Raw genomic sequence first — 21,440 nt, 5'->3', positions numbered from 1 at the left:
CCAGGAAATTGGAACGGAAATGGGCACACCAAACTGGAAGTCTTGACGACTAGCTTGGAAAGACAGTACCGTGCATACCGAAGAGCCCTCACTGCCTGCTGCATCATCCTACTTTTCAACTTAATCGAGGAAAATAAGAACAATCCAAAATTTCTTTTTGATACGTGTTGCGAAACTAAACTAAAAAGCAGCATTCCCAAGAGAGGATGGCTTTCACTTCAGCAGTATAAATTATGAACTTCTTGAGGAAAGATCATGACAATTAGAAAGCAAATTACGGACTCCTCTTGGAATCTGCGTATTCTCTCCAGGGCTTAGCTGTCCTGGATCTGCACAGCTCTGCGAGGGCCTGGGATCGGGAGAGACCTTAAGTGTTTTAAGTCCTATATCTCTTGACACAATGATGAATATAATCATGGCCTCTAAACCTTCAAGCCTGCCATAACTGGATCCTATTTCCTACTAAACTGCTGAAGGAGCTGCTTCTGTGCTTGGCCTCCTATGTTGACATAATAACAGCTCTCTATCCACCGGATGTGTACCAAACTCACTAAAAGTGGCAGTGATAAAGCTCTCTCGAAAAGCCAAACCTTGACCGGAAAAATATAAAACTATCGGCCTTATACGAATCTTCCATTCCTCTCAAAGATTTTAGAAAAAGCTGTTGCGCAGCAACTCACTCTTTCTAAGACAAATAATGTATACGAAATGCTTCATCTGGTTTTAGACCCCATCATAGCACTGAGACGGCATTTGTGAAGGTGGTAAAATGACTTTAATGGCGTCAGACCGAGCTCCTGCATCTGTCCTCGTGCTACTGACTCTTAGTGCTGCTTGACACCATCGATCACGACTTCTTTTGGAGAGACTGGAAACCCAATTGGTTCTAACACGGACAAGTTTGGCCTGGTTTAGATCTTACCTGTCGAAAGATAAGTATTGTCTCTGTGAATGGTCTGTCTCTGACAATAACTGTACATTCGGTGTTCTCAAGGTTCCGTTTAGGACCACTATTGTTTCTCACTATATAATTTTACCGTCTTGGGATGTTATTCGAAAACATAATGTTAACTTTACTGCTATGCGGATGACACAAGCTGTACATTTCAATGAACATGGTGAAGCCCAAAATTGCCTCGCTAGAAGCTCGTGTTTCAGACATAAGGAAGTGGATGGCTGAAAACTTTCTACTTTTAAACTCGGACAAAAACAGAGATGCTTGTCTCTAGGTCCAAGAAACAAAGAGATCTTCTGTTAAATCTGACAATTCATCTTGATGGTTGTAAAGTCGTCTCAAATAAAACTGTGAAGGACTCGGCGTTACTCTTGACCTGATCTCTCTTTTGACGAACATATCAAGACTGTTTCAGGACAGCTTTTTTCCATCTACGTAACATTGCTAAAATCAGAAATTTTCTGTCCAAAAAATGATGCAGAAAAATTAATCCATGCATTTTTACTTCTAGGTTAGACTCTGCAATGCTCTACTTTCCGGCTACCGGATAAAGCACTAATAAACTCAGTTAGTGCTAAATACGGCTGCTAGAATCCTGATAGACCAGAAATTTGATCATATTACTCCAGTGCTAGCTCTCCTACACTGGCTTCCTGTTAAGGGCAAGGTTGATTTCAAGGTTTTACTGTTAACCTATAAAGCGTTACATGGGCTTGCTCCTACCTATCTTTCGAGTTGGTCCTGCCGTATACCAATACGTACGCTACGGTCACAAGACGCAGGCCTCCTAATTGTCTAGATTTCTAAGCAAACAGGGAGGCAGGGCTTTCTCCTATAGATCTCCATTTTTATGGAACAGTCTGCCTACCATGTGAGAGACGCAACTCGGTCTCAACCTTTAAGTCTTTACTGAAGACTTATCTCTTCAGTAGGTCATATGATTGAGTGTAGCCTGGCCCAGGAGTGTGAAGGTGAACGGAAAGGCTCTGGAGCAACGAACCGCCCTTGCTGTCTCTGCCAGGCCGGTTCCCCTCTCTCCACTGGGATTTCTCTGCCTCTAACCCTGTTACAGGGCTGAGTCACTGGCTTGCTGGTGCTCTTTCATGCGTCCCTAGGAGGGGTGCGTCACTTGAGTGGGTTGAGTTACTGACGTGATCTTCCTGTCTGGGTTGGCGCCCCTTGGTTTGTGCTGTGGTGGAGACCTTTGTGGGCTATACTCGGCCTTGTCTCGGATTGTAAGTTGGTGTTGAGGATTACCTCTAGTGGTGCGGGGCTGTGCTTTGGCAAAGTGGTGGGGTTATATCTTCCTATTTGGCCTGTCCGGGGTTTTCTTCGGATGGGGCCACAGTGTCTCCTGACCGCTCCTGACTCAGCTCCAGTATTTTATGCTGAAGTAGTTTGTGTCGGGGGGCTAGGGTCAGTTGGTTACTGGAGTACTCTCCTGTCTTATCCAGTGTCCTGTGTGAATTTTAAGTATGCTCTCTCTAATTTCTTCGTTCTCTCTTTCTCTCTGAGAACCTGAGCCCTAGGACATACGTCGGACTACCGGGCATGATGACACCTTGCTGTCCCAGTCCGCCTGGCCCTGCTGCTATTCCTGCTGCTATTCCAGTTTCAACTGTTCTGCCTGCGGTTATGGAACCCCTGCCCAGACCTGCTGTTTTCAACTTTAATGATCGGCTATGAAAGCACTGAGATTTTTCCTGATTATTATTTGACCATGCTTGTCATTTATGGAAATTTTGAAAATCTTGGCTTCTCTCTAATTTTCTCCTTCTTTCTTTCTTTCTCTCGGAGGACCTGGGCCCTAGGACCATGCGTCGGGACTGCGCCGTGGTGATCCCCTTGCTGTCCCCAGTCCGCCTGGCATTGCTGCTATTCCGTTTCAGCTGTTCTGCCGCTTATGGAACGCTACCTGTCCCAGACCTGTTGTTTTTCAACTCTTGATGATCGGCTATGAAAAGCCAACTGAAAATATATTCATGATTATTTTTGACATGGCTTGTCACTTTGAACATTTTTGAACATCTTGGCATAGTTTGTTATAATCTCCACCCGGCACGCCAGAAGGATGGGCTCACCCTCATAGCCTGGTTCCTCTCTAGGTTTCTTCCTAGGTTTTGGCCTTTCTAGGGAGTTTTTCCTAGCCACCGTGCTTCTACACCTGCATTACTAGCTGTTTGGGGTTTTAGGCTGGGTGTCTGTACAGCACTTCGAGATATTAGCTGATGTACGAAGGGCTATATAAAATAAAATTGATTGATTGATTGATTGATCATGGGCAGCAGCGGCTTGCGGGTCTGCATCAATGGTTTATATTAACACTAGATTTAGTAATAGGGGGCCTTGTGTTGATGCCACCGTGCCTCCATTTTGGCACTCCCCCACTTTGTAATTTATTTTTAGGAAGCTATAGCTATGCATTTATTAATGTCTACATTTAGTATATTACAGACACCTTAATGCATACTTTAAAATTATATCATGTGATGAATTATCTAAAAACATTTTCCTTAAAGTAGTATTTTTAGAGATTACTAACGTTACTGTCCCCACTAAAACAAAAACATACTTAAGTAATTTTACCCTTGAAACATTTAATTGAAATACTCTAGAATTCCATTCATTCCTATGGAGGACTGCTCCTGCTGGGGAGTGCCAAATGCCAATATGGCCGACAGGTGGCTTCAAATCCTCTCGAAAGAATACCACAGTAGTCATAATACCCATACAACCTAACCGTCAAACAGGAAATGGTTCCAATCGTTTTTCCAGTATTCATTTATCCCATAGGGGATTTTAGAAACACTTCAAATAAGGGCTGTTTTTCGTGTAGGCTTACCATGGTGTGACATTTGAAAACCATGTCAATCTGTCTCGGATAAGGTCAAGATATTTGCCTGTATTTACCCCCCAAAAATGAAATGTTAATTAGCTGGCAATGTGGCTATCATAAAGAACTACAAATGCCATGATGATCTGGACGAGTCTGCCGAATGGAGGCAAAGGTAAGAATCTCTGGATTAACTATCTAATGTTAGCTAAATGTAGTAATGAATAAATTGTCTACATGCCTTTAAATTGACAATTCTGTGAACTGTCTTGTGCAAGTTTTAAATTGACACAATATCTGTTTGCAAAGGTGTCAGCTGGAGATGACGTGCAGGAGGTTGCAGAGATTTGTAATTTTACAGGTCTACTGTGGTGCTAATCAGCGTTTTCTAATCTGAGAGTAAATAGAGCTGAATATATTGATAAATGTCACCTTGTCCTAGAGATTTACTTGGTTAACAAAACGTCCAGGTACTTTTGTGTGCTCGGGCGCATGTTGCCTCAACATTAACAGGACAGCGAAACCAGACATATGCTCACTGCTCACATGGAGCACTCCAAATAAAAGACAATGAAAACATTTACAAAACTAGTAAATTATCGTTATGAAATTAACTGAAACTTGTTTCTCACAAGTGTAGCAGGTTGTGAACATTAAATGACTAATTAATACATGCATTAAAGATGCACTCTCCAACTTTTGTATCATTTCAGCCAGTAGTTTGAAGGTGGTGCTCACTAGCCAAAACGGTTCCTAGTTTTTTGTGTACTACTCATCCAATTGTGTACTATGTTATCCTTTTTGTGTGATATCATATTCATTTTGAAAATACATGTGATATGTTACGAATCCAATTTGTGCAATATGTTACACATTTCTTGTGCTTAAGATCCCGGAGTGCATATTTAACAGAAATGAATGTAACCAAAATACAGGGATTAATGGTACATTTACTACTGGGGACATATGTAATAGGGATTTTAGAAAAAATAAAGGGCTAACAGTTAACACAATTAAACAACAAATGTGCAAGAATTGTCGGGAGACGGCTGAGAGAATTCTGGAGAGCTGAGAGCATGCATTCTGGAGAGAGACCCACCTATTCTTTGCCACATACCCCTCCCCTTCTTGTCTCAACATTTTAAATTATACTCAAGACAAATGATCTAAACATATATTTTAATGATTTTCACTGACAGCTAATCAGCTAGGCCTATTGCCACACATTTTTTTTTTTTTAAGAAGCTAATTATCCTCAATTCCTCTGACTCTCATGCTCTCTGGTGAAGTATTTAGAATGATTTTCTTTCTGTATAGACAGAAATAATTATATAATTTTGGCAAATTTATTTCAATTTACTTTAGGGGAAACTTGGCCTATTGGACACACATGCTGTTTGTGAGCGCATGGGCACCACCATTGAGGCCATCTCCGTTTTCTTTGTCTACTATGAGTTGGTAAACAAACTGAAAGTGTGCATACAGCCACCAGGAGTGTGTTGTTTGAACCGGTATAAAGCCAAGGTTGGTGATTTACTGCCACCTGTAGTACTGGGATGTTTGTTCACAAGTATAATTCATTGGCTGGTCCATCCTGATGACCTGGATGGAATTATGTGATCCTTCCTTAACCGACAGGAAATCCCACCCAGTTGACTACTTCAAAATGGAGGAAGTCAATAGCGATGCCCATGCTAAAACAGGCTTTCAGGCACTAGAGTCCTCTATCATTCTCTATGATCAGGATTCAGATTCACATATGGAGATGGTATAACTCAGAAGTCAAGAGATAAGCTTGTGTTTTTTCGTTGTTACTGTTCACACATTAGGAAAAAGATCCGATAGGTATCAGATATGCAAATAATTGTCAAACAAATATCAGAATTGGGCTGCCTGTGTAAACGCATCCCTTATGTGTACATGCATCAGTGGTATCCACTATCAAGAGGCTGCTACTGCTCATCTATCCTGTTGCCTAAGTCACTTTACCCCATACCTACAAAGCATTCGGAAAGTATTCAAACCCCTTGACCTTTTCCACATTTTATTATGTAATATCTTTATTAAAAAATGTATTAAATAGTTTTGTTCCTCAATCTACACACAATACCCCATAATGATAAAGCAATAACAGGTTTAGACATTTTAGCACAAAACAAAAAACTGAAATTACATTTACTTACAGTACCAGTCTAAAGTACCTACTTTTTCCAGGATTTTTCAAATAGGGCTATCTTCTGTATACCACCCCTACCTTGTCACAAAATAACTGATTGTCTGAAACACATTAAGGAAAGAAATTCCACAAATTAACTTTTAACAAGGCACACTTGTTAATTGAAATGCATTCCAGGTGACTACCTCATGAAGCGGGTTGAGAGAATGTCAAGTGAGCAAAGCTGTCTTCAAGGCAAAGGGTGGCTACTTTGAAGAATCTCAAATATAAATGTATTTTGATTTGTTTAACACTTGGTTACTACATGATTCCATATGGTGTTATTTTATAGTTTGTCTTCTATTATTCTATAATGTAGAAAATAGTACAAATAAAGAAAAACCCTTAAACGTAGGTGTCCAAACTTTTGACTGGTACTGTAAGTATTCCATACTTTGTTGAAGTCTTCCAGGATATGACACAACAAGCTTGGCACACCTGTATTTGGGGAGTTTCTCCCATTCTTTTCTGCAGATCCTCTTAAGCTCTGTCAGGTTGGATGGGGTGCGTCGCTGTACAGCTATTTTCAGGTCTCTCCCGAGATGTTTGATCGGTTTCAAGTCCGGGCTCTGGCTGGGCCACTCAAGGACATTCCGAGTCTTGTCCCAAAGCCACTCCTGCGTTGTCCTGTTGGAAGGTGAACCTTAGTCCCAGTCTGAGGTCCTGAGCAGGTTTTCATCAAGGATCTCTCTGTACTTTGCTCCACTCATCTTTCCCTCGATCCTGACTAGTCTCCCAGTCCCTGCCGCTGAAAAACATCTCCACAGCATGATGCTGCACCGTAGGGATGGTTCCAGGTTTCCTCCTGACACGACACTTGGCATTCAGGCCAAGGAGTTCAATCTTGGTTTCATCAGACCAGAGAATCCAGTCTCGGAGCTCTACGGACAATTCCTTCAACCTCATGGCTTAGTTTTTGCTCTGACATGCAGTGTCAACTGTGGGACCTTTTATATAGAGAGATGTGTGCCTTTTTAAATCATGTCCAATCAATTTTATTTACTACAGGAGGACTCCAATCAAAATGTAGAAACATCTCAAGGATGATCAATGGAAACAGGATGCACCGGAGCTCAATTTCAAGTCTCATAGCAAAGAGTCTGAATACTTATGTAAGTAAGGTATTGTTTAAAAAAAATACCTTTGTAAAACAATTCTAAAAACCTGCTTTCACTATTTCATTATGGGGTATTGTGAGTAGACAGATTTGTTTCATACATTTTATAAAGCTGTAACGTAAGAAAATGTGGAAAAAGTCAAGGGGTCTGAATACTTTCCGAATGTACTGTACATTTCTACCACAATAACCTCGTACCCCTGCATGTCGACTCGGTACTGGTTCCCTGTGTATATAGTGAAGACATCGTTACTCATTGTGTATTTATTTATTCTATTTTACAATCTGCATTGTTGTGAAGGGCCCATAAGCATTTCAGACTACACCTGTTGTTTGCAAAGCATGTGACAAATAAAAAATGATTGGACTCAAAATTCCCTACCTGAAATTACAGCAACATCAGACACATTAAACACCTAAAAATGCTTTTCTACTTTGAATTCACTGATCCCTAAGCAAGAAAAACCTCACCCACAATAAAATAATCCAAAACTTTAATGATTTTCCAAATAATGTTTATATCTGGATAAATGAACCATAGAAATGCAAACATGCTTATCCTTGTTAATTGTCTTTTTCCTATGTATTTCTGTTTTAATACATTGCTTAAAAATTAAGTAATCCTCAAATCCAAAATGTTGATACTATATCTATCTACTAATCTATTCATTACAAACCATTATCTTATTTTTTTTGCTGCAGTTAATGTTGACATTTTTTTCAACATACAATTAAAAATAAACTTTTTCAGAAAAGACAGACAACAGAACAGGGTGGAGTTTGTCTTTCTCTAAAGCTGTGCGGTGTATTAAGATGTTCCCTCATTGCATGCTTAGCACATGAAGAAAACCTGTGCCAGCAACAATATAAACGATTTAGATATTTCCTTCAAATCACAAGTGTCACATGGTGAGGATGCTTTGGAGTTGGAATAGTCAAAATGTTGTAAAACAAAAGTTTCAGAATAACAATGCCGAAAATAGACCATTCTAAACGTTACCATGAGCGCATGCTCATATTTCATCCTATTATGGTAGAAATTAAACAAAAAGTACTAATAAAAACATCCAGACCACACCCACTACGCCACACGATAAATATGTTTAAGTCGGAAAAATAGACATTGCAACTCCCATGTATTAAAATGTAAATTTGTCTGTCAGTGATGTTCATAACATCCCACAGACAAAGGCAACAGAACAGTTAAGTGATATTACAATAACTGCCCAAATGCAAGAGCGGGTATTGATTATGCTAAACTTTTTTAGATTTTTTTTTTTTTTTTTAAATTCTGATTCAAACATCCTGTTTATAGCTTTTATACAGGTTTTATACTTCATCTTTTCATGCAAGGCCATGGTACCCTTTCTATAGTTTTGGGCAGGAAAACAGAACCTACAGCATTGGCCTTTGTAGTGCTAGTTTTAGAAGGTGTTTGGTTCTCCTCGGATACAAAACAACCATATTCAATAAGTCCTTTCTACAGCAGGTGGTGTCAGTAATGCAACTATATGGCCTCCATCGCCCAGCGTTGTAAGTCATACATGCCATCCTCATCTTCATCCTCCTTGGCTAAAATAAAAAAAATATGCAGACAGTGAATTACTTGAGTAAATGTGGTAAATATAAATGTTTTATAGCAATAAAGTGGTAAATAACAATAGATCAATTAGTTATTTCATGTTCTGTTGGGACAGTAACCGTGGCATACAATGTTCCCATGGAGGATTTGCTTGTATTATTGTATATTCCAAAGGACTCACCAGGTCTGGAGGGTAATGAAGTAGAAGGCACATTGGGTAGATGGGCATCTTCTGTCCCGCCGATCTCCAGCAAGTTTTTGTCCAATTCCTCTTGTTCCAGCTCATCCAACTCTGCCAGGAGTTCATCCTATGGTGCAAGACAATCAGAACATCCCAGTCTCTGTGATATCTGGTCAACTATTGAACTAACAGCACTGATAAGACAAATAAAGAACAATGTGCAACGAACATTGTCACCTACCTCATCAAACTCCTCTCCAAAGCCTACAGGTTTTGAGATGGCATCTGAGATCTCTTGCGCCAGCTCCTGCTGCTCAGTGATGTCTTGCATCAAGTCATCTACTTTGTCTATGTCCCTAACACAACCGGACAGGGGAACAGAGAGATTTGAATAAATACAAGAGCTGTATGACTGCACCTGACCAAAGCGAATAAACAAGTAGTGTGCCCTTGCTTACATGTTTTCATGGGCAGCCTTCATTGCCTTGGCGGCAAAGCCCATGTTTTTGAGCACTTCAGTGTTGGTGTTGGCATTTTCCAGCGCCTCCCTCTGGAACTCGATGGTGGACAATGTGCCATCGATCTGGGTAAGCTGGTTCTCGTACCGCTTCTTCCTTTTCAAGGCCTGCAGGGCCGCTGTGCGTAGTGAAAGGGGATTTGAAGTGATTAGTGGGTTCGATTCCCGGAACCATGGACATGGTCACAGCGTTTCTGAACCCCCAGGACTATCATGCGAGTAAATACATAACCGCTAACTACACTGAACAAAAATATAAAACGCAACATGTAAAGTGTTGGTCCCATGTTCTCTGAGCTGAAATAAAAGATCCCAGAAATGTTCAAAATGCAAAAACTGCTTATTTCTCTCAAATTTTGTGCACCAATTTGTTTACATCCCTCTTAGTGAGCATTTCTCATTTGACAAGATAATCCATCCACCTGACAGGTATGGCATATAAAGAAGCTGATTAAAATGATCCTTACACAGGTGCACCTTGTGTTGGGGACAAAAGGCCACTAAAATGTGCAGTTTAGTCACAACAATGACACAGATGTCTCAAGTTGAGGGAGTGTGCAATTGGCATGCTGACCGCAGGAATGTCCACCAGAGCTGTTGCCAGAGAATTTAATGTTAATTTCGCTACCATAAGCCACCTTCTACGTCCAACTGGCCTCACAACCGCAGGCCACGTGTATGGCGTTGTGGCAGCAAGCGGTTTGATGATGTCAATGTTGTGAACAGAGTGCCCCATGGTGGCGGTGGGGTTATGGTATGGGCAGGCTTAAGCTATGTACAACAAATACAATTGCATTTTATCGATGGCAATTTAATGCACAGAGATACTGTGACAAGATCCTGAGGCCCACTGTCGTGCCATTCATCCGCCGCCATCACCTCATGTTTCAGCATGATAATGCATGCCCCCATGTCGCAAGGATCTGTTGAAAATGTCCCAGTTCTTCCATGGCCTGCATACTCAGCAGACATGTCACCCATTGAGCATGTTTGGGATGCTCTGGGTTGATGTGTATGACAGCGTGTTTAAGTTCCCACCAGTATCCAGCAACTTCGCACAGCCTTTGAAGACGAGTGGAACAACATTCAACAGGCGACAATCAACAGCCTGATCAACTCTATGCAAAGGAGATGCGTCTCGCTACATGAGGCAAATGGTGGTCACATGACAGATACTGACTGGTCTTCTGATCCATGCCCCTACTTCTTTTTATAGTATCTGTGACCAACAGCTGCATAGTCACATGAAATCCATAGATTAGTGCCTAATTAATAAATTTAGACTGATTTCCTTATGAAATGTAACACAGTTAAAATCTTTGAAATTGATATGTTGCGTTTATATATTTGACCATTATATTATGTCATATCTATGTTTAACTCGTTATTAGACGCTAACTGCATTTAGCGCCTATTAAAGATAGTATATTCTGGCCGGGGGAACGTTAAAACGCATCGCTTGCGGTACGGTTTTGGAAACAAGTAAAAATACTGTAAACCGCAACTGTGTTAAAACCGGTTAAATTCGCCTCTAAACAGAACATGTAAGGTCCTTGGACTAAAAGGACTAACGTCAGGCTCCTTTAGTCCATTATTGGGCTACGCTAGTCTGTCATGAACACTACTGAAGACATTGGGCATATTGCTCTGCTCAGGCGTTGCTGACGCCTGCCAGATGTTACAACACCTGGATAGGTATTTTATGTATCAGCTAACCCCATCCTATGTTATAGCACTCTGTCAGTCGATAACACACTCAATGACGTCGCACGCAGCCACTGGTTAAGGCATGCAACGTCCTAACAGGGGAACGCGACCAATGACAGGAGTCCCTTGGAGCCTCTCTGTTGGCACTCAGTATTAGGTTACTATCCTGGAAGGATATTGACCTCATCCCGTCAGTAGAGGATGCCTGGTTGTTCTTTAAAAGTAATTTCCTCACCATCTTAAATAAGCATTCCCCTTTCAAAAAATGTAGAACTAAGAACAGATACAGCCCATGGTTCACTCCAGACCTGACTGCCCTCGACTAGGACAAAAACATCCTGTGACGTACTGCACTAGCATCGAATAGTCCCTGCGATATGCAACTTTTCAGTGAAGTCAGGAACCAATACAGTCAGTTAGGAAAGCAAAGGCTAGCTTTTTCAAACAGAAATTTGCATTCTGTAGCTCTAACTCCAAAAAGTTTTGGGACACTAAAGTCCATGGAGAATAAGAGCATCTCCTCCCAGCTGCTCACTGCACTGAGGCTAGGAAACACCGTCACCACCGATAAATCCACGATAATCGAGAATTTCAATAAGCATTTCTCTACGGCTGGCCATGCTTTCCTCCTGGCTACCCCAACCCCGGCCAACAGCTCCGCACCCCCCGCAGCTACTTGACCAAGCCTCCCCAGCTTCTCCTTCACCCAAATCCAGAGAGCTGATGTTCTTAAAGAGCTACACAACCTGGACCCGTACAAATCAGCTGGGCTAGACAATCTGGACCCTCTTTCTAAAATTATCCGCCGCCATTGTTGCAACCCCTATTACTAGTATGTTTAACCTCACTTTCGTATCGTCCGAGATTTCTAAAGATTGGAAAGCTGCCGCGGTCATCCCCCTCTTCAAAGGGGGTGACACTCTAGACCCAAACTGTTACAGACCTATATCCATCCTGCCCTGCCTTTAAAGTCTTCGAAAGCCAAGTTAACAAACATCACTGACCATTTCGAATCTCACTGTACATTCTCTGCTGTGCGTTCTGGTTTCCGAGCTGGTCACGGGTGTACCTCAGCCACGCTAAAGGTACTAAACAATATCATAACCGCCATCAATAAAAGACAGTACTGTGCAGCCGTCTTCATTGACCTGGCCAAGGCTTTCGACTCTGTCAATCACCGTATTCTTATCGGCAGACTCAACAGCCTTGGTTTCTCAAATGACTGCCTCGCCTGGTTCACCAACTACTTCCCAGATAGAGTTCAGTGTGTCAAATCGGAGGGCCTGTTGTCCGGACCTCTGGCAGATTCTTGGGCCGACTTTTCTCTGTGTGTGAGTGTAAAATATAAATATATATACACACACAATGTTGCTCTTGCTGCGGGTGATTCCTTGATCCACCTCTATGCAGATGACACCATTCTGTATACATCTGGCCCTTCTTTGTACACTGTGTTAACAAACCTCCAAACGAGCTTCAATGCCATACAACACTCCTTCTGTGGCCTCCAACTGCTCTTAAATGCTAGTAAAACTAAATGCATGCTCTTCAACCGATCGCTGCCAGCACCCGACCACCCGACTAGCATCACTACTCTGGACGGTTCTGACTTAGAATATGTGGACAACTACAAATACCTAGGTGTCTGGCTAGACTGTAAACTCTCCTTCCAGACTCATATTAAGAAACTCATTAAGCAACTTAAATATAGAATCGGCTTCCTATTTCACAACAAAGCCTCCTTCACTCACGCTGCCAAACATACCCTCGTAAAACTGACTATCCTACCGATCCGCGACGATGTCATTTACAAAATAGCCTCCAACACTCTACTCAGCAAACTGGATGCAGTCTATCACCGTGCCATCCATTTTGTCAACAAAGCCCTATATACTACCCACCACTGCGACCTGTATGCTCTCGTCGGCTGGCCCTCGCTACATATTCGTCACCAAACACACTGGCTCCAGGTCATCTATAAGTCTTTGCTAGGTAAAGCTCCGCCTTATCTCAGTTCACTGGTCACCAGCAACACCCACCCGTAGCACACGCTCCAGCAGGTATATCTCACTGGTCATCCCCAAAGCCAACACCTCATTTGGCCACCTTTCCTTCCAGTTCTCTGCTGCCAATGACTGGAACGAATTACAACAACAAAAATACTAAAAAAAGAAAAAGAAAAAATAAAGAAAATCGCTGAAGTTAGAGACTTATCTCCCTCACTAACTTTAAGCATCAGCTTTCTGAGCAGCTTACCGATCGCTGTACATATAACTACCTACCTCACCCTCATATTGTTTATTTACTTTTTTTGCACACAAGTATTTCTACTTGCACATCTATCACTCCAGTGTTAATTTGCTAAATTGTAATTACTTCACTACTATGGCCTATTTATGGCCTTACCTCCTTACTCCATTTGCACACACTGTATATAGATTTTTCTATTGTGTTATTGACTGTACTTTTGTTTATCCCACTTGTAACTCTGTGTTGTTTTTTGTCGCACTGCTTTGCTTTATCTTGGCCAGGTCGCAGTTGTAAATGAGAACTTGTTCTCAACTGGCCTACCTGGTTAAATAAAATCACTACAGGCCGTGTAACTTTGTTTAGCTTAGTCATAAAATAAAGGTGAAAAAATTTATTAATAAGCACTAACTTAGTCCCTATGATTCTAGTGTCTCAATTTTAACTGCGAAGTAGCCGTGTCTATTTTTTTTCTTCTAATATTTGGTTTGTATTTACATTTTATGCACTTTGAGATTATTCTGTATCATGAAAAGCGCTTTACAAATGTAATACATATTTTTAAGTAGATACTGTGTCAATGGAAGGGTGGCCCCTTCCCTTCTCTTGACAAACAGGCAAATTCATGACTCACACAAAATCCCCTAACTTGTTGATGGTGTAGCTTGATAGCAGTCACTAACACAGAACGCACCTATACACGGGGATAATGAAATTTAGCTGTTCTAACACAGTTGTGGCAACGAGATAGGTTGCCAGGCTCGCCCTGACATTCAGTGACAGCCGTGGCCGCTCGGAAAGTTACTAAGTTAGCTGCTTTGACTAGTTAGCCAGCTAGTTGCTATCGTTAACATACAGGCGAACTTTAAGTAGCTAGCTTCATTAGCTAGCCAAGTTAGACAACAATCGTGAAGATGTATATGTTAGTTGGCGACTCACCTCGTTTGTTTTTTGTGCCGTTTTTCTTTGCAGTTATGAGTTCCTGGTCAATCTTTTTCTCTAGAAAGTCCTGTTTCTTCGCTAACATCTCCTCTGTGTCTCGGAGTTTCTGCATCGCATCTTGTGGACTCGGCCCTTTCCCTCCTTTCCCCCCACCGCCGAACAGCTTCCCAAACACCGACATTCTGGGATCTAAACTATATGGAAAATAATGTCCTTTTAAAACGTTTCAGACTAACTACTGGCTATGGTGTCACTCTTCTCGCCTATTGTTTTTCCCACTTCCTGGTTAAGGCTGTATGACGTGGTATTATTCCCTAGTGGGTGGTATTCCATGGGGCTCCACCTGCTGGATAAGAAATGTAATAATAATAATTTTTGTCAATTAACAGATGCTCTTATCCAGAGCAATTTACAGAAGTAGGGTTAAGTGCACTGATGAAGATTTTTCACCTAGTCGGCTCAAGGATTCAAACCTGCAACCATTTGGTTACTGGCCCCACGCTCTTAACCTCTAGGCTACCGGCCGCCCTTATAATAATAATATATAGATTTTATATTGGGCTTTTCACAGTTGTGTAAAGTAGTTAAGTAAAAATACTATTAAGTTCTAATTAAGTAGTTTTTTTGGGTATCTGTACTTTACTAATTATATTTGTGACAACGTTTACTCCACTGTATTCCTAAAGAAAATAATGTACTAATTACTCCTTACATTTTCCATGACAGCCAAAAGTACTCGTTACATTTTGAATGCTTAGCAGGACAGGAAAATGTGTGTAATTCACACACTTATCAAGAGAACATCCCTGGTCATCCCTACTGCCTCTGATCTGGTGGACTGACTAAACAAAAATGCATCATTTGTAAAGTATGTCTGTGTTGAACTGTGCCCCTTTTTATCAGTAAATTTAAAAAACAAGTAAATTGTGTCCTCTGGTTTGCTTAATAAGACATTTTAAATGATTTATACTTTTACTTTTGATACTTATTAAGCACATTTAAAACCAAATACTTAATTTATTTTACTCAAGTAGTATTTTACTGGGTTACTTTAAAAAAAAAGAAGGAATCTTTACTTTTACTCAAGTATGAAAATTGGGTACTTTTTCCACCACTGGCTTTTCAATACAAGTAGAATCTCTCCAAGTCGCTTGTGTGTTGTTCTTCCATAACTTCAGGTGATAGGCAGTTCGGAAAAGTGGTATGTTGAGCGGAGGGAGCACTGATGGTGCATCTGATAGATAGGCCCTGGAGCAGTCACAGGAGGCTGCTGAGGGGAGGACGGCTCATAATAATGGATGGAACGGAGTAAATGGAATGGCATCACTCCTCTCCAGCCATTACCACGAGAATTTCCTCCCCAATTAAGGTGCCACCAACCTCCTGTGTTGGAGCTCTTCATCGGGCACCTCGTCGTACTAGATGTTCACAGCTCCTCCTTTGTAGGTAGGCTGGATCGTTCACTACCAGAAGTGTAGCACCCTCCTATTTTCTGTGCGGCCCTTGGGGCAAAATCAGTTTGACACCCCTGTTCTAAATGAAATTGACTTTACATTCTCAAATAGTTGCCATATCAGAGCAGAGGCTGTTCGGTTTGCTCTTTCATTTGTCCAGGTCATTGTCATTTAAAAATAACCCTGCAAAAATGTAACAACTTCATAGAAAAGATCTTCGCTGACATTCCACAGACCTGCCCCATCCCATGACGTCACACGGAGCCCTTCCTTCCTGCTCTCTGCTTGCTAGCTTAGCTTCAGCTGTTGTTGGCAGTTCAAGTTTTTTTATCCTCAGCTATACCTTACCGAAGTCAGGTCGTATCCAGGAGCATTTACAATAGCCATAATAACAACAGCGGCGACATATAGTCCAGGTAATTTATATTAGAAAGGCTTACGAACGTCTGGGACATGGCCAGACAAGAACAAGTCCTCCAGCTTGAGCCACCACACGAACTGACATTTAGAGGTAAGACTAGGGCAGGGCCTGATAGTTTGGTCTGCAAATATTTGACCATCGTTCCTAGATAATGTATTAACAATAGTGTTGTTAACTTCATTGTGAAAAGATTGGTCTGCACACGGTGTATCATATTTCCTATTTGGTTTCTAGAGTGGTGACAAGTGAAGCGACATTGCATACCGACGTCTTCTACCTACCAATGCTAACAGGCTAATGCCTAGTTGTCATTTACTAGTTTAGCCTGTAACGAAAAAGCAGGCCCGGGTCATTTCCTCAATCAATATCAGTTGCATGCTATTCAGTTACTATCATAATCACGACCTCTCTGGTTTGCGAGTCAGCAGTTGCCAGCATAAATAAATACTTATTTCAATAGCTACTAATGAAAAAAGGTCTAACGTTGGTAGCAAACTAGATACTTTCTATAAGGTCAGGACTACACTAGGGAAATTTCCATTAAAAAACTACCCGAATGGATACAGAGAATAGTGTTTTTCAATCCATTCCTGGGGCTAACCCTGAGCGTGCGCATTTTTGTTCCAGCCCAGCACACAACAATCCCTCAGCCTCGATAAATTGAATCGGGACTCCCTAAGAACACGTCACTTCGATACAGCTAGGACCCGGAAGTGACTCTTCGTAGCAGGTTTGGGCGCATTTTCGCTGAGCCTAACCCTTTTCCTAACCTTAAATAATCCTAACTTGTTACGTTAATTATCCTAACCTGCTGCGTACATTCCCCTAACCGGTTACGAAAAAGTCACTTCCAGTCGTAGCTCTTTCAAAGTGTCGTGTTTTTTGGGGAATCTCGAGTTGAATCAGATATGTTATGGATGGGCTGAAACACAAATGTGCACCCCTCAGGGGAGCCCCAGGAATTGATTGAGAAATACTGCCGTAGAAAAAGGTGACTGTTGACAATTGTTAGGCACAGGATCAGTGAGTCCAAGCAGAATGGTAACATCCGGAGGTGGACCGTTTTACCGCTTCTAATGGAATTATTGAACAGGGACTATCATTGATTATTGGTTTTGAGAATTATATCATTAGTCATAACAAAATAGATTATAACTAATGATATAAGTCTAACGATAACAAAAAATAGGTGGGGTCATCTAAATAAAATGGTTCTCCCCAACTTTTTGGGAAAAAACCAAGATCGCTATAATAATAGAGGAGTCAGCTAGCTAGTATTGATATCTATTGTCTGTTCTCTCTCCATCTTTTCAAGGTCCATTTACAGATGTTGTCACGGCCACCCTGAAGCTAGGCAACCCAACAGATAGAAATGTCTGTTTCAAAGTCAAGACGACCGCGCCCCGTCGATACTGTGTCCGTCCAAACAGTGGCATCATTGACGCAGGCACCTCCGTCAATGTATCTGGTTGGTGTCTTTTTGTTTGATTGTACATTATTGTAGCTGACAAATCTCAAAAAGAGGAACTAAAAGTATGTTGAGCTAGTCAAAGTAAGGTAACACGTTGTGCTGTTGCTAAGCGGTTGCTCAGTGGCATTTATCTGTCTGCTTTGTTTTACAGTTATGCTACAGCCTTTCGACTATGATCCCAATGAAAAGAGCAAACACAAATTCATGGTGCAGTCCGTGCTTGCTCCGTATGACATGACTGACATGGAAGGGGTGGTAAGTGTCCAAATGGAATGTGATCAATCTGAATGTCACTAATTATGATCTGATGATCACAGTAAGTCCATTCAAGCTGCAATTTTAGTTCAGATGGACTGGTACTTACTGTCTCAATCCTCTACTTATTTAGGTTGTTGCAAGTGGGACAAATGTGCTGTCAAGATATGCTTGTTTTATGAGTGTCATAGAGTCCCAAGCTGGGTGTGGTCATCTTGGTGTTGCCTTGTGATTCAGTTTTCCGTCTGCCCTCCCCTCTTCTTTTTCGCTCTCTTTCTCTATCATTCTTTCTCTCATTCTACCCTTCCCACCGGCAGTGGAAAGAGGCAAAGCCAGAGGAGCTAATGGACTCCAAGTTGAGATGTGCATTTGAGCTGCCGCTAGAGAATGACAAAATTGTAAGTACTCTACGTCACTATATCTTATCATATCACTACATCCAACTGCATGTATTTTTCTTAATATTCCTTCCCTCATATATTTCATTTTAGTGTAAGATGCGTTCACAAAGAGCACCTTCATTCCATTCACAAACAGATCCTGAATGATTGTCATCTCCATTGCATCTCTGAAGCAGCCGTTGCCCTTTTTTTTTGTATGTTGTGTTTCTCATCCCCATTCTGTTATTCATCTGCATAGTTCTGTCTCCTCCACTCCTCCCCACAGCATGACAGTGAAAGCAACACAAATGTGTCCTCCGCCCCCGTAAAGCCAGAGCTCTCCTCACTCCCTAAGTCGGCCAGCTCCTCCCTGGATGACGGGGAGGTGAAGAAGATCACGGAGGAGTGCAAGAGGCTGCAGATGGAGGTCCAGAGGTTACGGGAAGAGAACAAACAGATCAGGGTGAGTCTCTAATGGCTCTAGGACCCACAACACTCAGATCTGTTCCACACAATACATTTATCTGCAACAATGCAGACTTACTTAACAGGATTCGCCTTTCGTTTCTTATTTGAGATGGGTAATTTACTGATTTGAGATCAGTAACTGCTGTTTCACTGTTATTGCAAAAAAAAAAAAAAAAAAAAAAAACTGTTCTATATTCAACATGGTTTGACTGGCATTTTGACCTGTGACTCCTCCCCCTTTACCAAGGAGGACGATGGTCTACGGAAGAGGAAAGTCACCTCCATGGTGTCCTCCCCCCACCCCTCTTCCTCCCAGGCCATGACGAAGGAGGAGGGCCTAAGTACCCGTGTTCTGGCGCTCTGTGTGCTGTTCTTCGTCATCGGAGTCATCATCGGGAAATTGGTCCTGTAAACAGCCAGTGGCAGCGTGCTCGGAGGACCGAACAAAACAACAACGGGATGTATACTTTTTGTTGTTGTTGCATAATGCAACATCACACGTTTATTTGAGTAGTGACATTTTTTAACATAAAGCGAAGAAGGTAATCAAGAGTCGTCTTGCCTTTTTAAAATCACTCTATTCTCAGTCCTTCCACTCCTACTCGCACAGATACAGTACCAATTATTGTGTGGGGAAGTGGCAACTTTGTGATCTATAAGTAGCAATGTGTTCCAGTAAGGCCAAGGCTTTTCCTACTGCAGGATTAACGTGACAGTTCTGATGTTGTGTGAATGTTTTAATCATTGCTTTTTTAAGGGAAGGACACCGTATGTTGTGAGTCGAGAGGCTGCTTTTGAGTTTTAGCATGAATGGGTAATTATGTAAATCCAGTCATCCAAAATTATTCCTTTATAAAACAGAAAATGGATTTAGGAGGTAACTGAAAATAAAATGTTAACCATTGTTTTGTCCCAAAGAGACCCCTTTCCAATACAGTAGGTTGCTTTTTATTTCCAATAATCAAACTTGTAATTGGTTTTCAATATATCACAGAAGATGTACCGTCTCACCGTGCTGCAGTGAATTAGTTCTACACACACTCGTTTAGTGACAGTGTCTGAGGTGAAAGTGCAGAATGAGCGACTTGTCGTTTTGGTCGAAGGCCTGGGATGTGAGTGATATCCTCAGGGTCAGTATGAAATGGCTGTCATCTTCCGAGAGAACAACAGGGATGCAGCTTTTCCAGATGACAGCAAATGGCTTTACCTTAAGTGAAGCCTGGAAGTGATCCAAGTCCCGTATCAGCTGAGTAAGAGAAATATGCAACATCCATTTTTGACATACAGTACACTAACATATAACGATGGGGTTGGACTCATAACGCTGTATATAGTTTGATAGTACTTTATATTCTTGTGCTTTGCTTAAGTTTTCTTTTTTTGAGTATCACGTAAGGCATAATTGTTTTGTAATGATATTTGTACGCACTGAATTCAAATCAAGTTGTCATATAGTGTCTACAAATAGCATGGAAATGACCTCAATAGTTTTCTTTCTTCCCGTGTCTTAAACACAGCAGCAAATATGACTGTCTTCTCAAAAGGGACCATCTCGGAACTAGGTATCGGTTGGGGTGTTTTCTCTCTTGGCTTGGTTTCTACTGTCTTAGCTGTCTAAAGAACCAACCGTCCTGTTTGTATTTAAAACCACTTTTTTTTGTGTAGCCTGGGGGGCTTGGATTGTGGACGGCTGGATGGAAAATTGAGCTGTGAACACTACATTAACTGCATTGGCGCTTCAGACCATCACATGTAACCACAATAATTGGATACAGTTTTGTATGTACATTAAATATAAATATAAAACACTAAATATAATGGATTGTGTAGCATCATAATAATGAATTAAATGCATAAACCCCAAACATGTTTTTTGGTGGAAAGTTGATTTGCTTCAGTCTTATTCATGCTGCAAGGACAACCAAGCTGAGAAGTAAAGCACAGCCTTTGGGAGTGTGGAATGGCCCCAGTCAGTATTTTGCATTATTATTGGGACAGATTTTGTGTTCGAGTGTAGCGTGCCTGTGTCCACACAGTCTTTCATGCATGCCCTGTTTAGTTGATCTAATGTTGTATTTAATCCTTTAGTAATACCTTATTCGCTTGCTAACACAGCTGTATTCTACAGGACCAAGGTTTCACAAAGCCCCTGCATTTACTGAACGTTGGAACTTCCCTCTATAACCTGTTGATAATAATCCTTCCACCTTCAGACAGATTTCATCTCGTTCAACCATGAATGATTGCTTGGAACAACTAAATTATCATTCTTATGGAGATAGGGCTGTGAGATTCTGACACATGGATTTGTCACCATCTAGTGGTGGAAAGTGGTAGACTAGAGCAGTGGTTCCCAAACTTTCAGTCACCATACCACCAACTGAAATATCACATTTACATAAGTATTCAGACCCTTTACTCAGTACTTTGTTGAAGCACCTTCAGCAGCAATTAAAGCCTCGAGTCTTCTTGGGTATGATGCTACAAGCTTGGCACACCTGTATTTGGGGAGTTTCTCTCATTCTTCTCTGCAGATCCACTCAAGCTCTGTCAGGTTGGATGGGGAGCGTCACTGCACAGCTATTTTTCAGGACGCGCCAGAGATGTTTGATCGGGTTCAAGTCCGGGCTCTGGCTGGAACACTCAAGGACATTCAGAGACTTGTCCAAAGTCACTACTGCGTTGTCTTAGCTGT

General features: G+C 41.5%; 2 protein-coding genes across 2 annotated transcripts; one reads left to right on the top strand and one right to left on the bottom strand.

The window, feature by feature from the left end:
• Nucleotides 1–7,894: 7,894 nt before the first annotated feature.
• Nucleotides 7,895–14,789, bottom strand: LOC111966258 (charged multivesicular body protein 4b). Its single transcript, XM_023990748.2, has 5 exons — nt 14,294–14,789; nt 9,342–9,519; nt 9,125–9,239; nt 8,884–9,010; nt 7,895–8,692 (listed from the first exon to the last, which is right to left on the bottom strand). Exons 1-5 carry the CDS (start codon nt 14,475–14,477, stop codon nt 8,628–8,630), a joined length of 669 nt encoding a protein of 222 aa, XP_023846516.1. The 5' UTR covers nt 14,478–14,789; the 3' UTR covers nt 7,895–8,627.
• A 1,207-nt stretch (nt 14,790–15,996) lies between these two features.
• On the top strand, nt 15,997–20,633 carry LOC111966256 (vesicle-associated membrane protein-associated protein B). Its single transcript, XM_023990746.2, has 6 exons — nt 15,997–16,261; nt 17,487–17,639; nt 17,794–17,897; nt 18,215–18,295; nt 18,564–18,740; nt 18,993–20,633. Exons 1-6 carry the CDS (start codon nt 16,204–16,206, stop codon nt 19,155–19,157), a joined length of 738 nt encoding a protein of 245 aa, XP_023846514.1. The 5' UTR covers nt 15,997–16,203; the 3' UTR covers nt 19,158–20,633.
• The last annotated feature ends 807 nt before the right edge of the window (nt 20,634–21,440 follow it).

The sequence above is a fragment of the Salvelinus sp. IW2-2015 genome, linkage group LG7 (genome assembly GCF_002910315.2).
Source record: "Salvelinus sp. IW2-2015 linkage group LG7, ASM291031v2, whole genome shotgun sequence".
Lineage (NCBI taxonomy): Eukaryota > Metazoa > Chordata > Actinopteri > Salmoniformes > Salmonidae > Salvelinus > Salvelinus sp. IW2-2015.
Note: the sequence above shows the minus strand (reverse complement) of the source record. Positions and strands in the feature narration are given on the sequence as shown.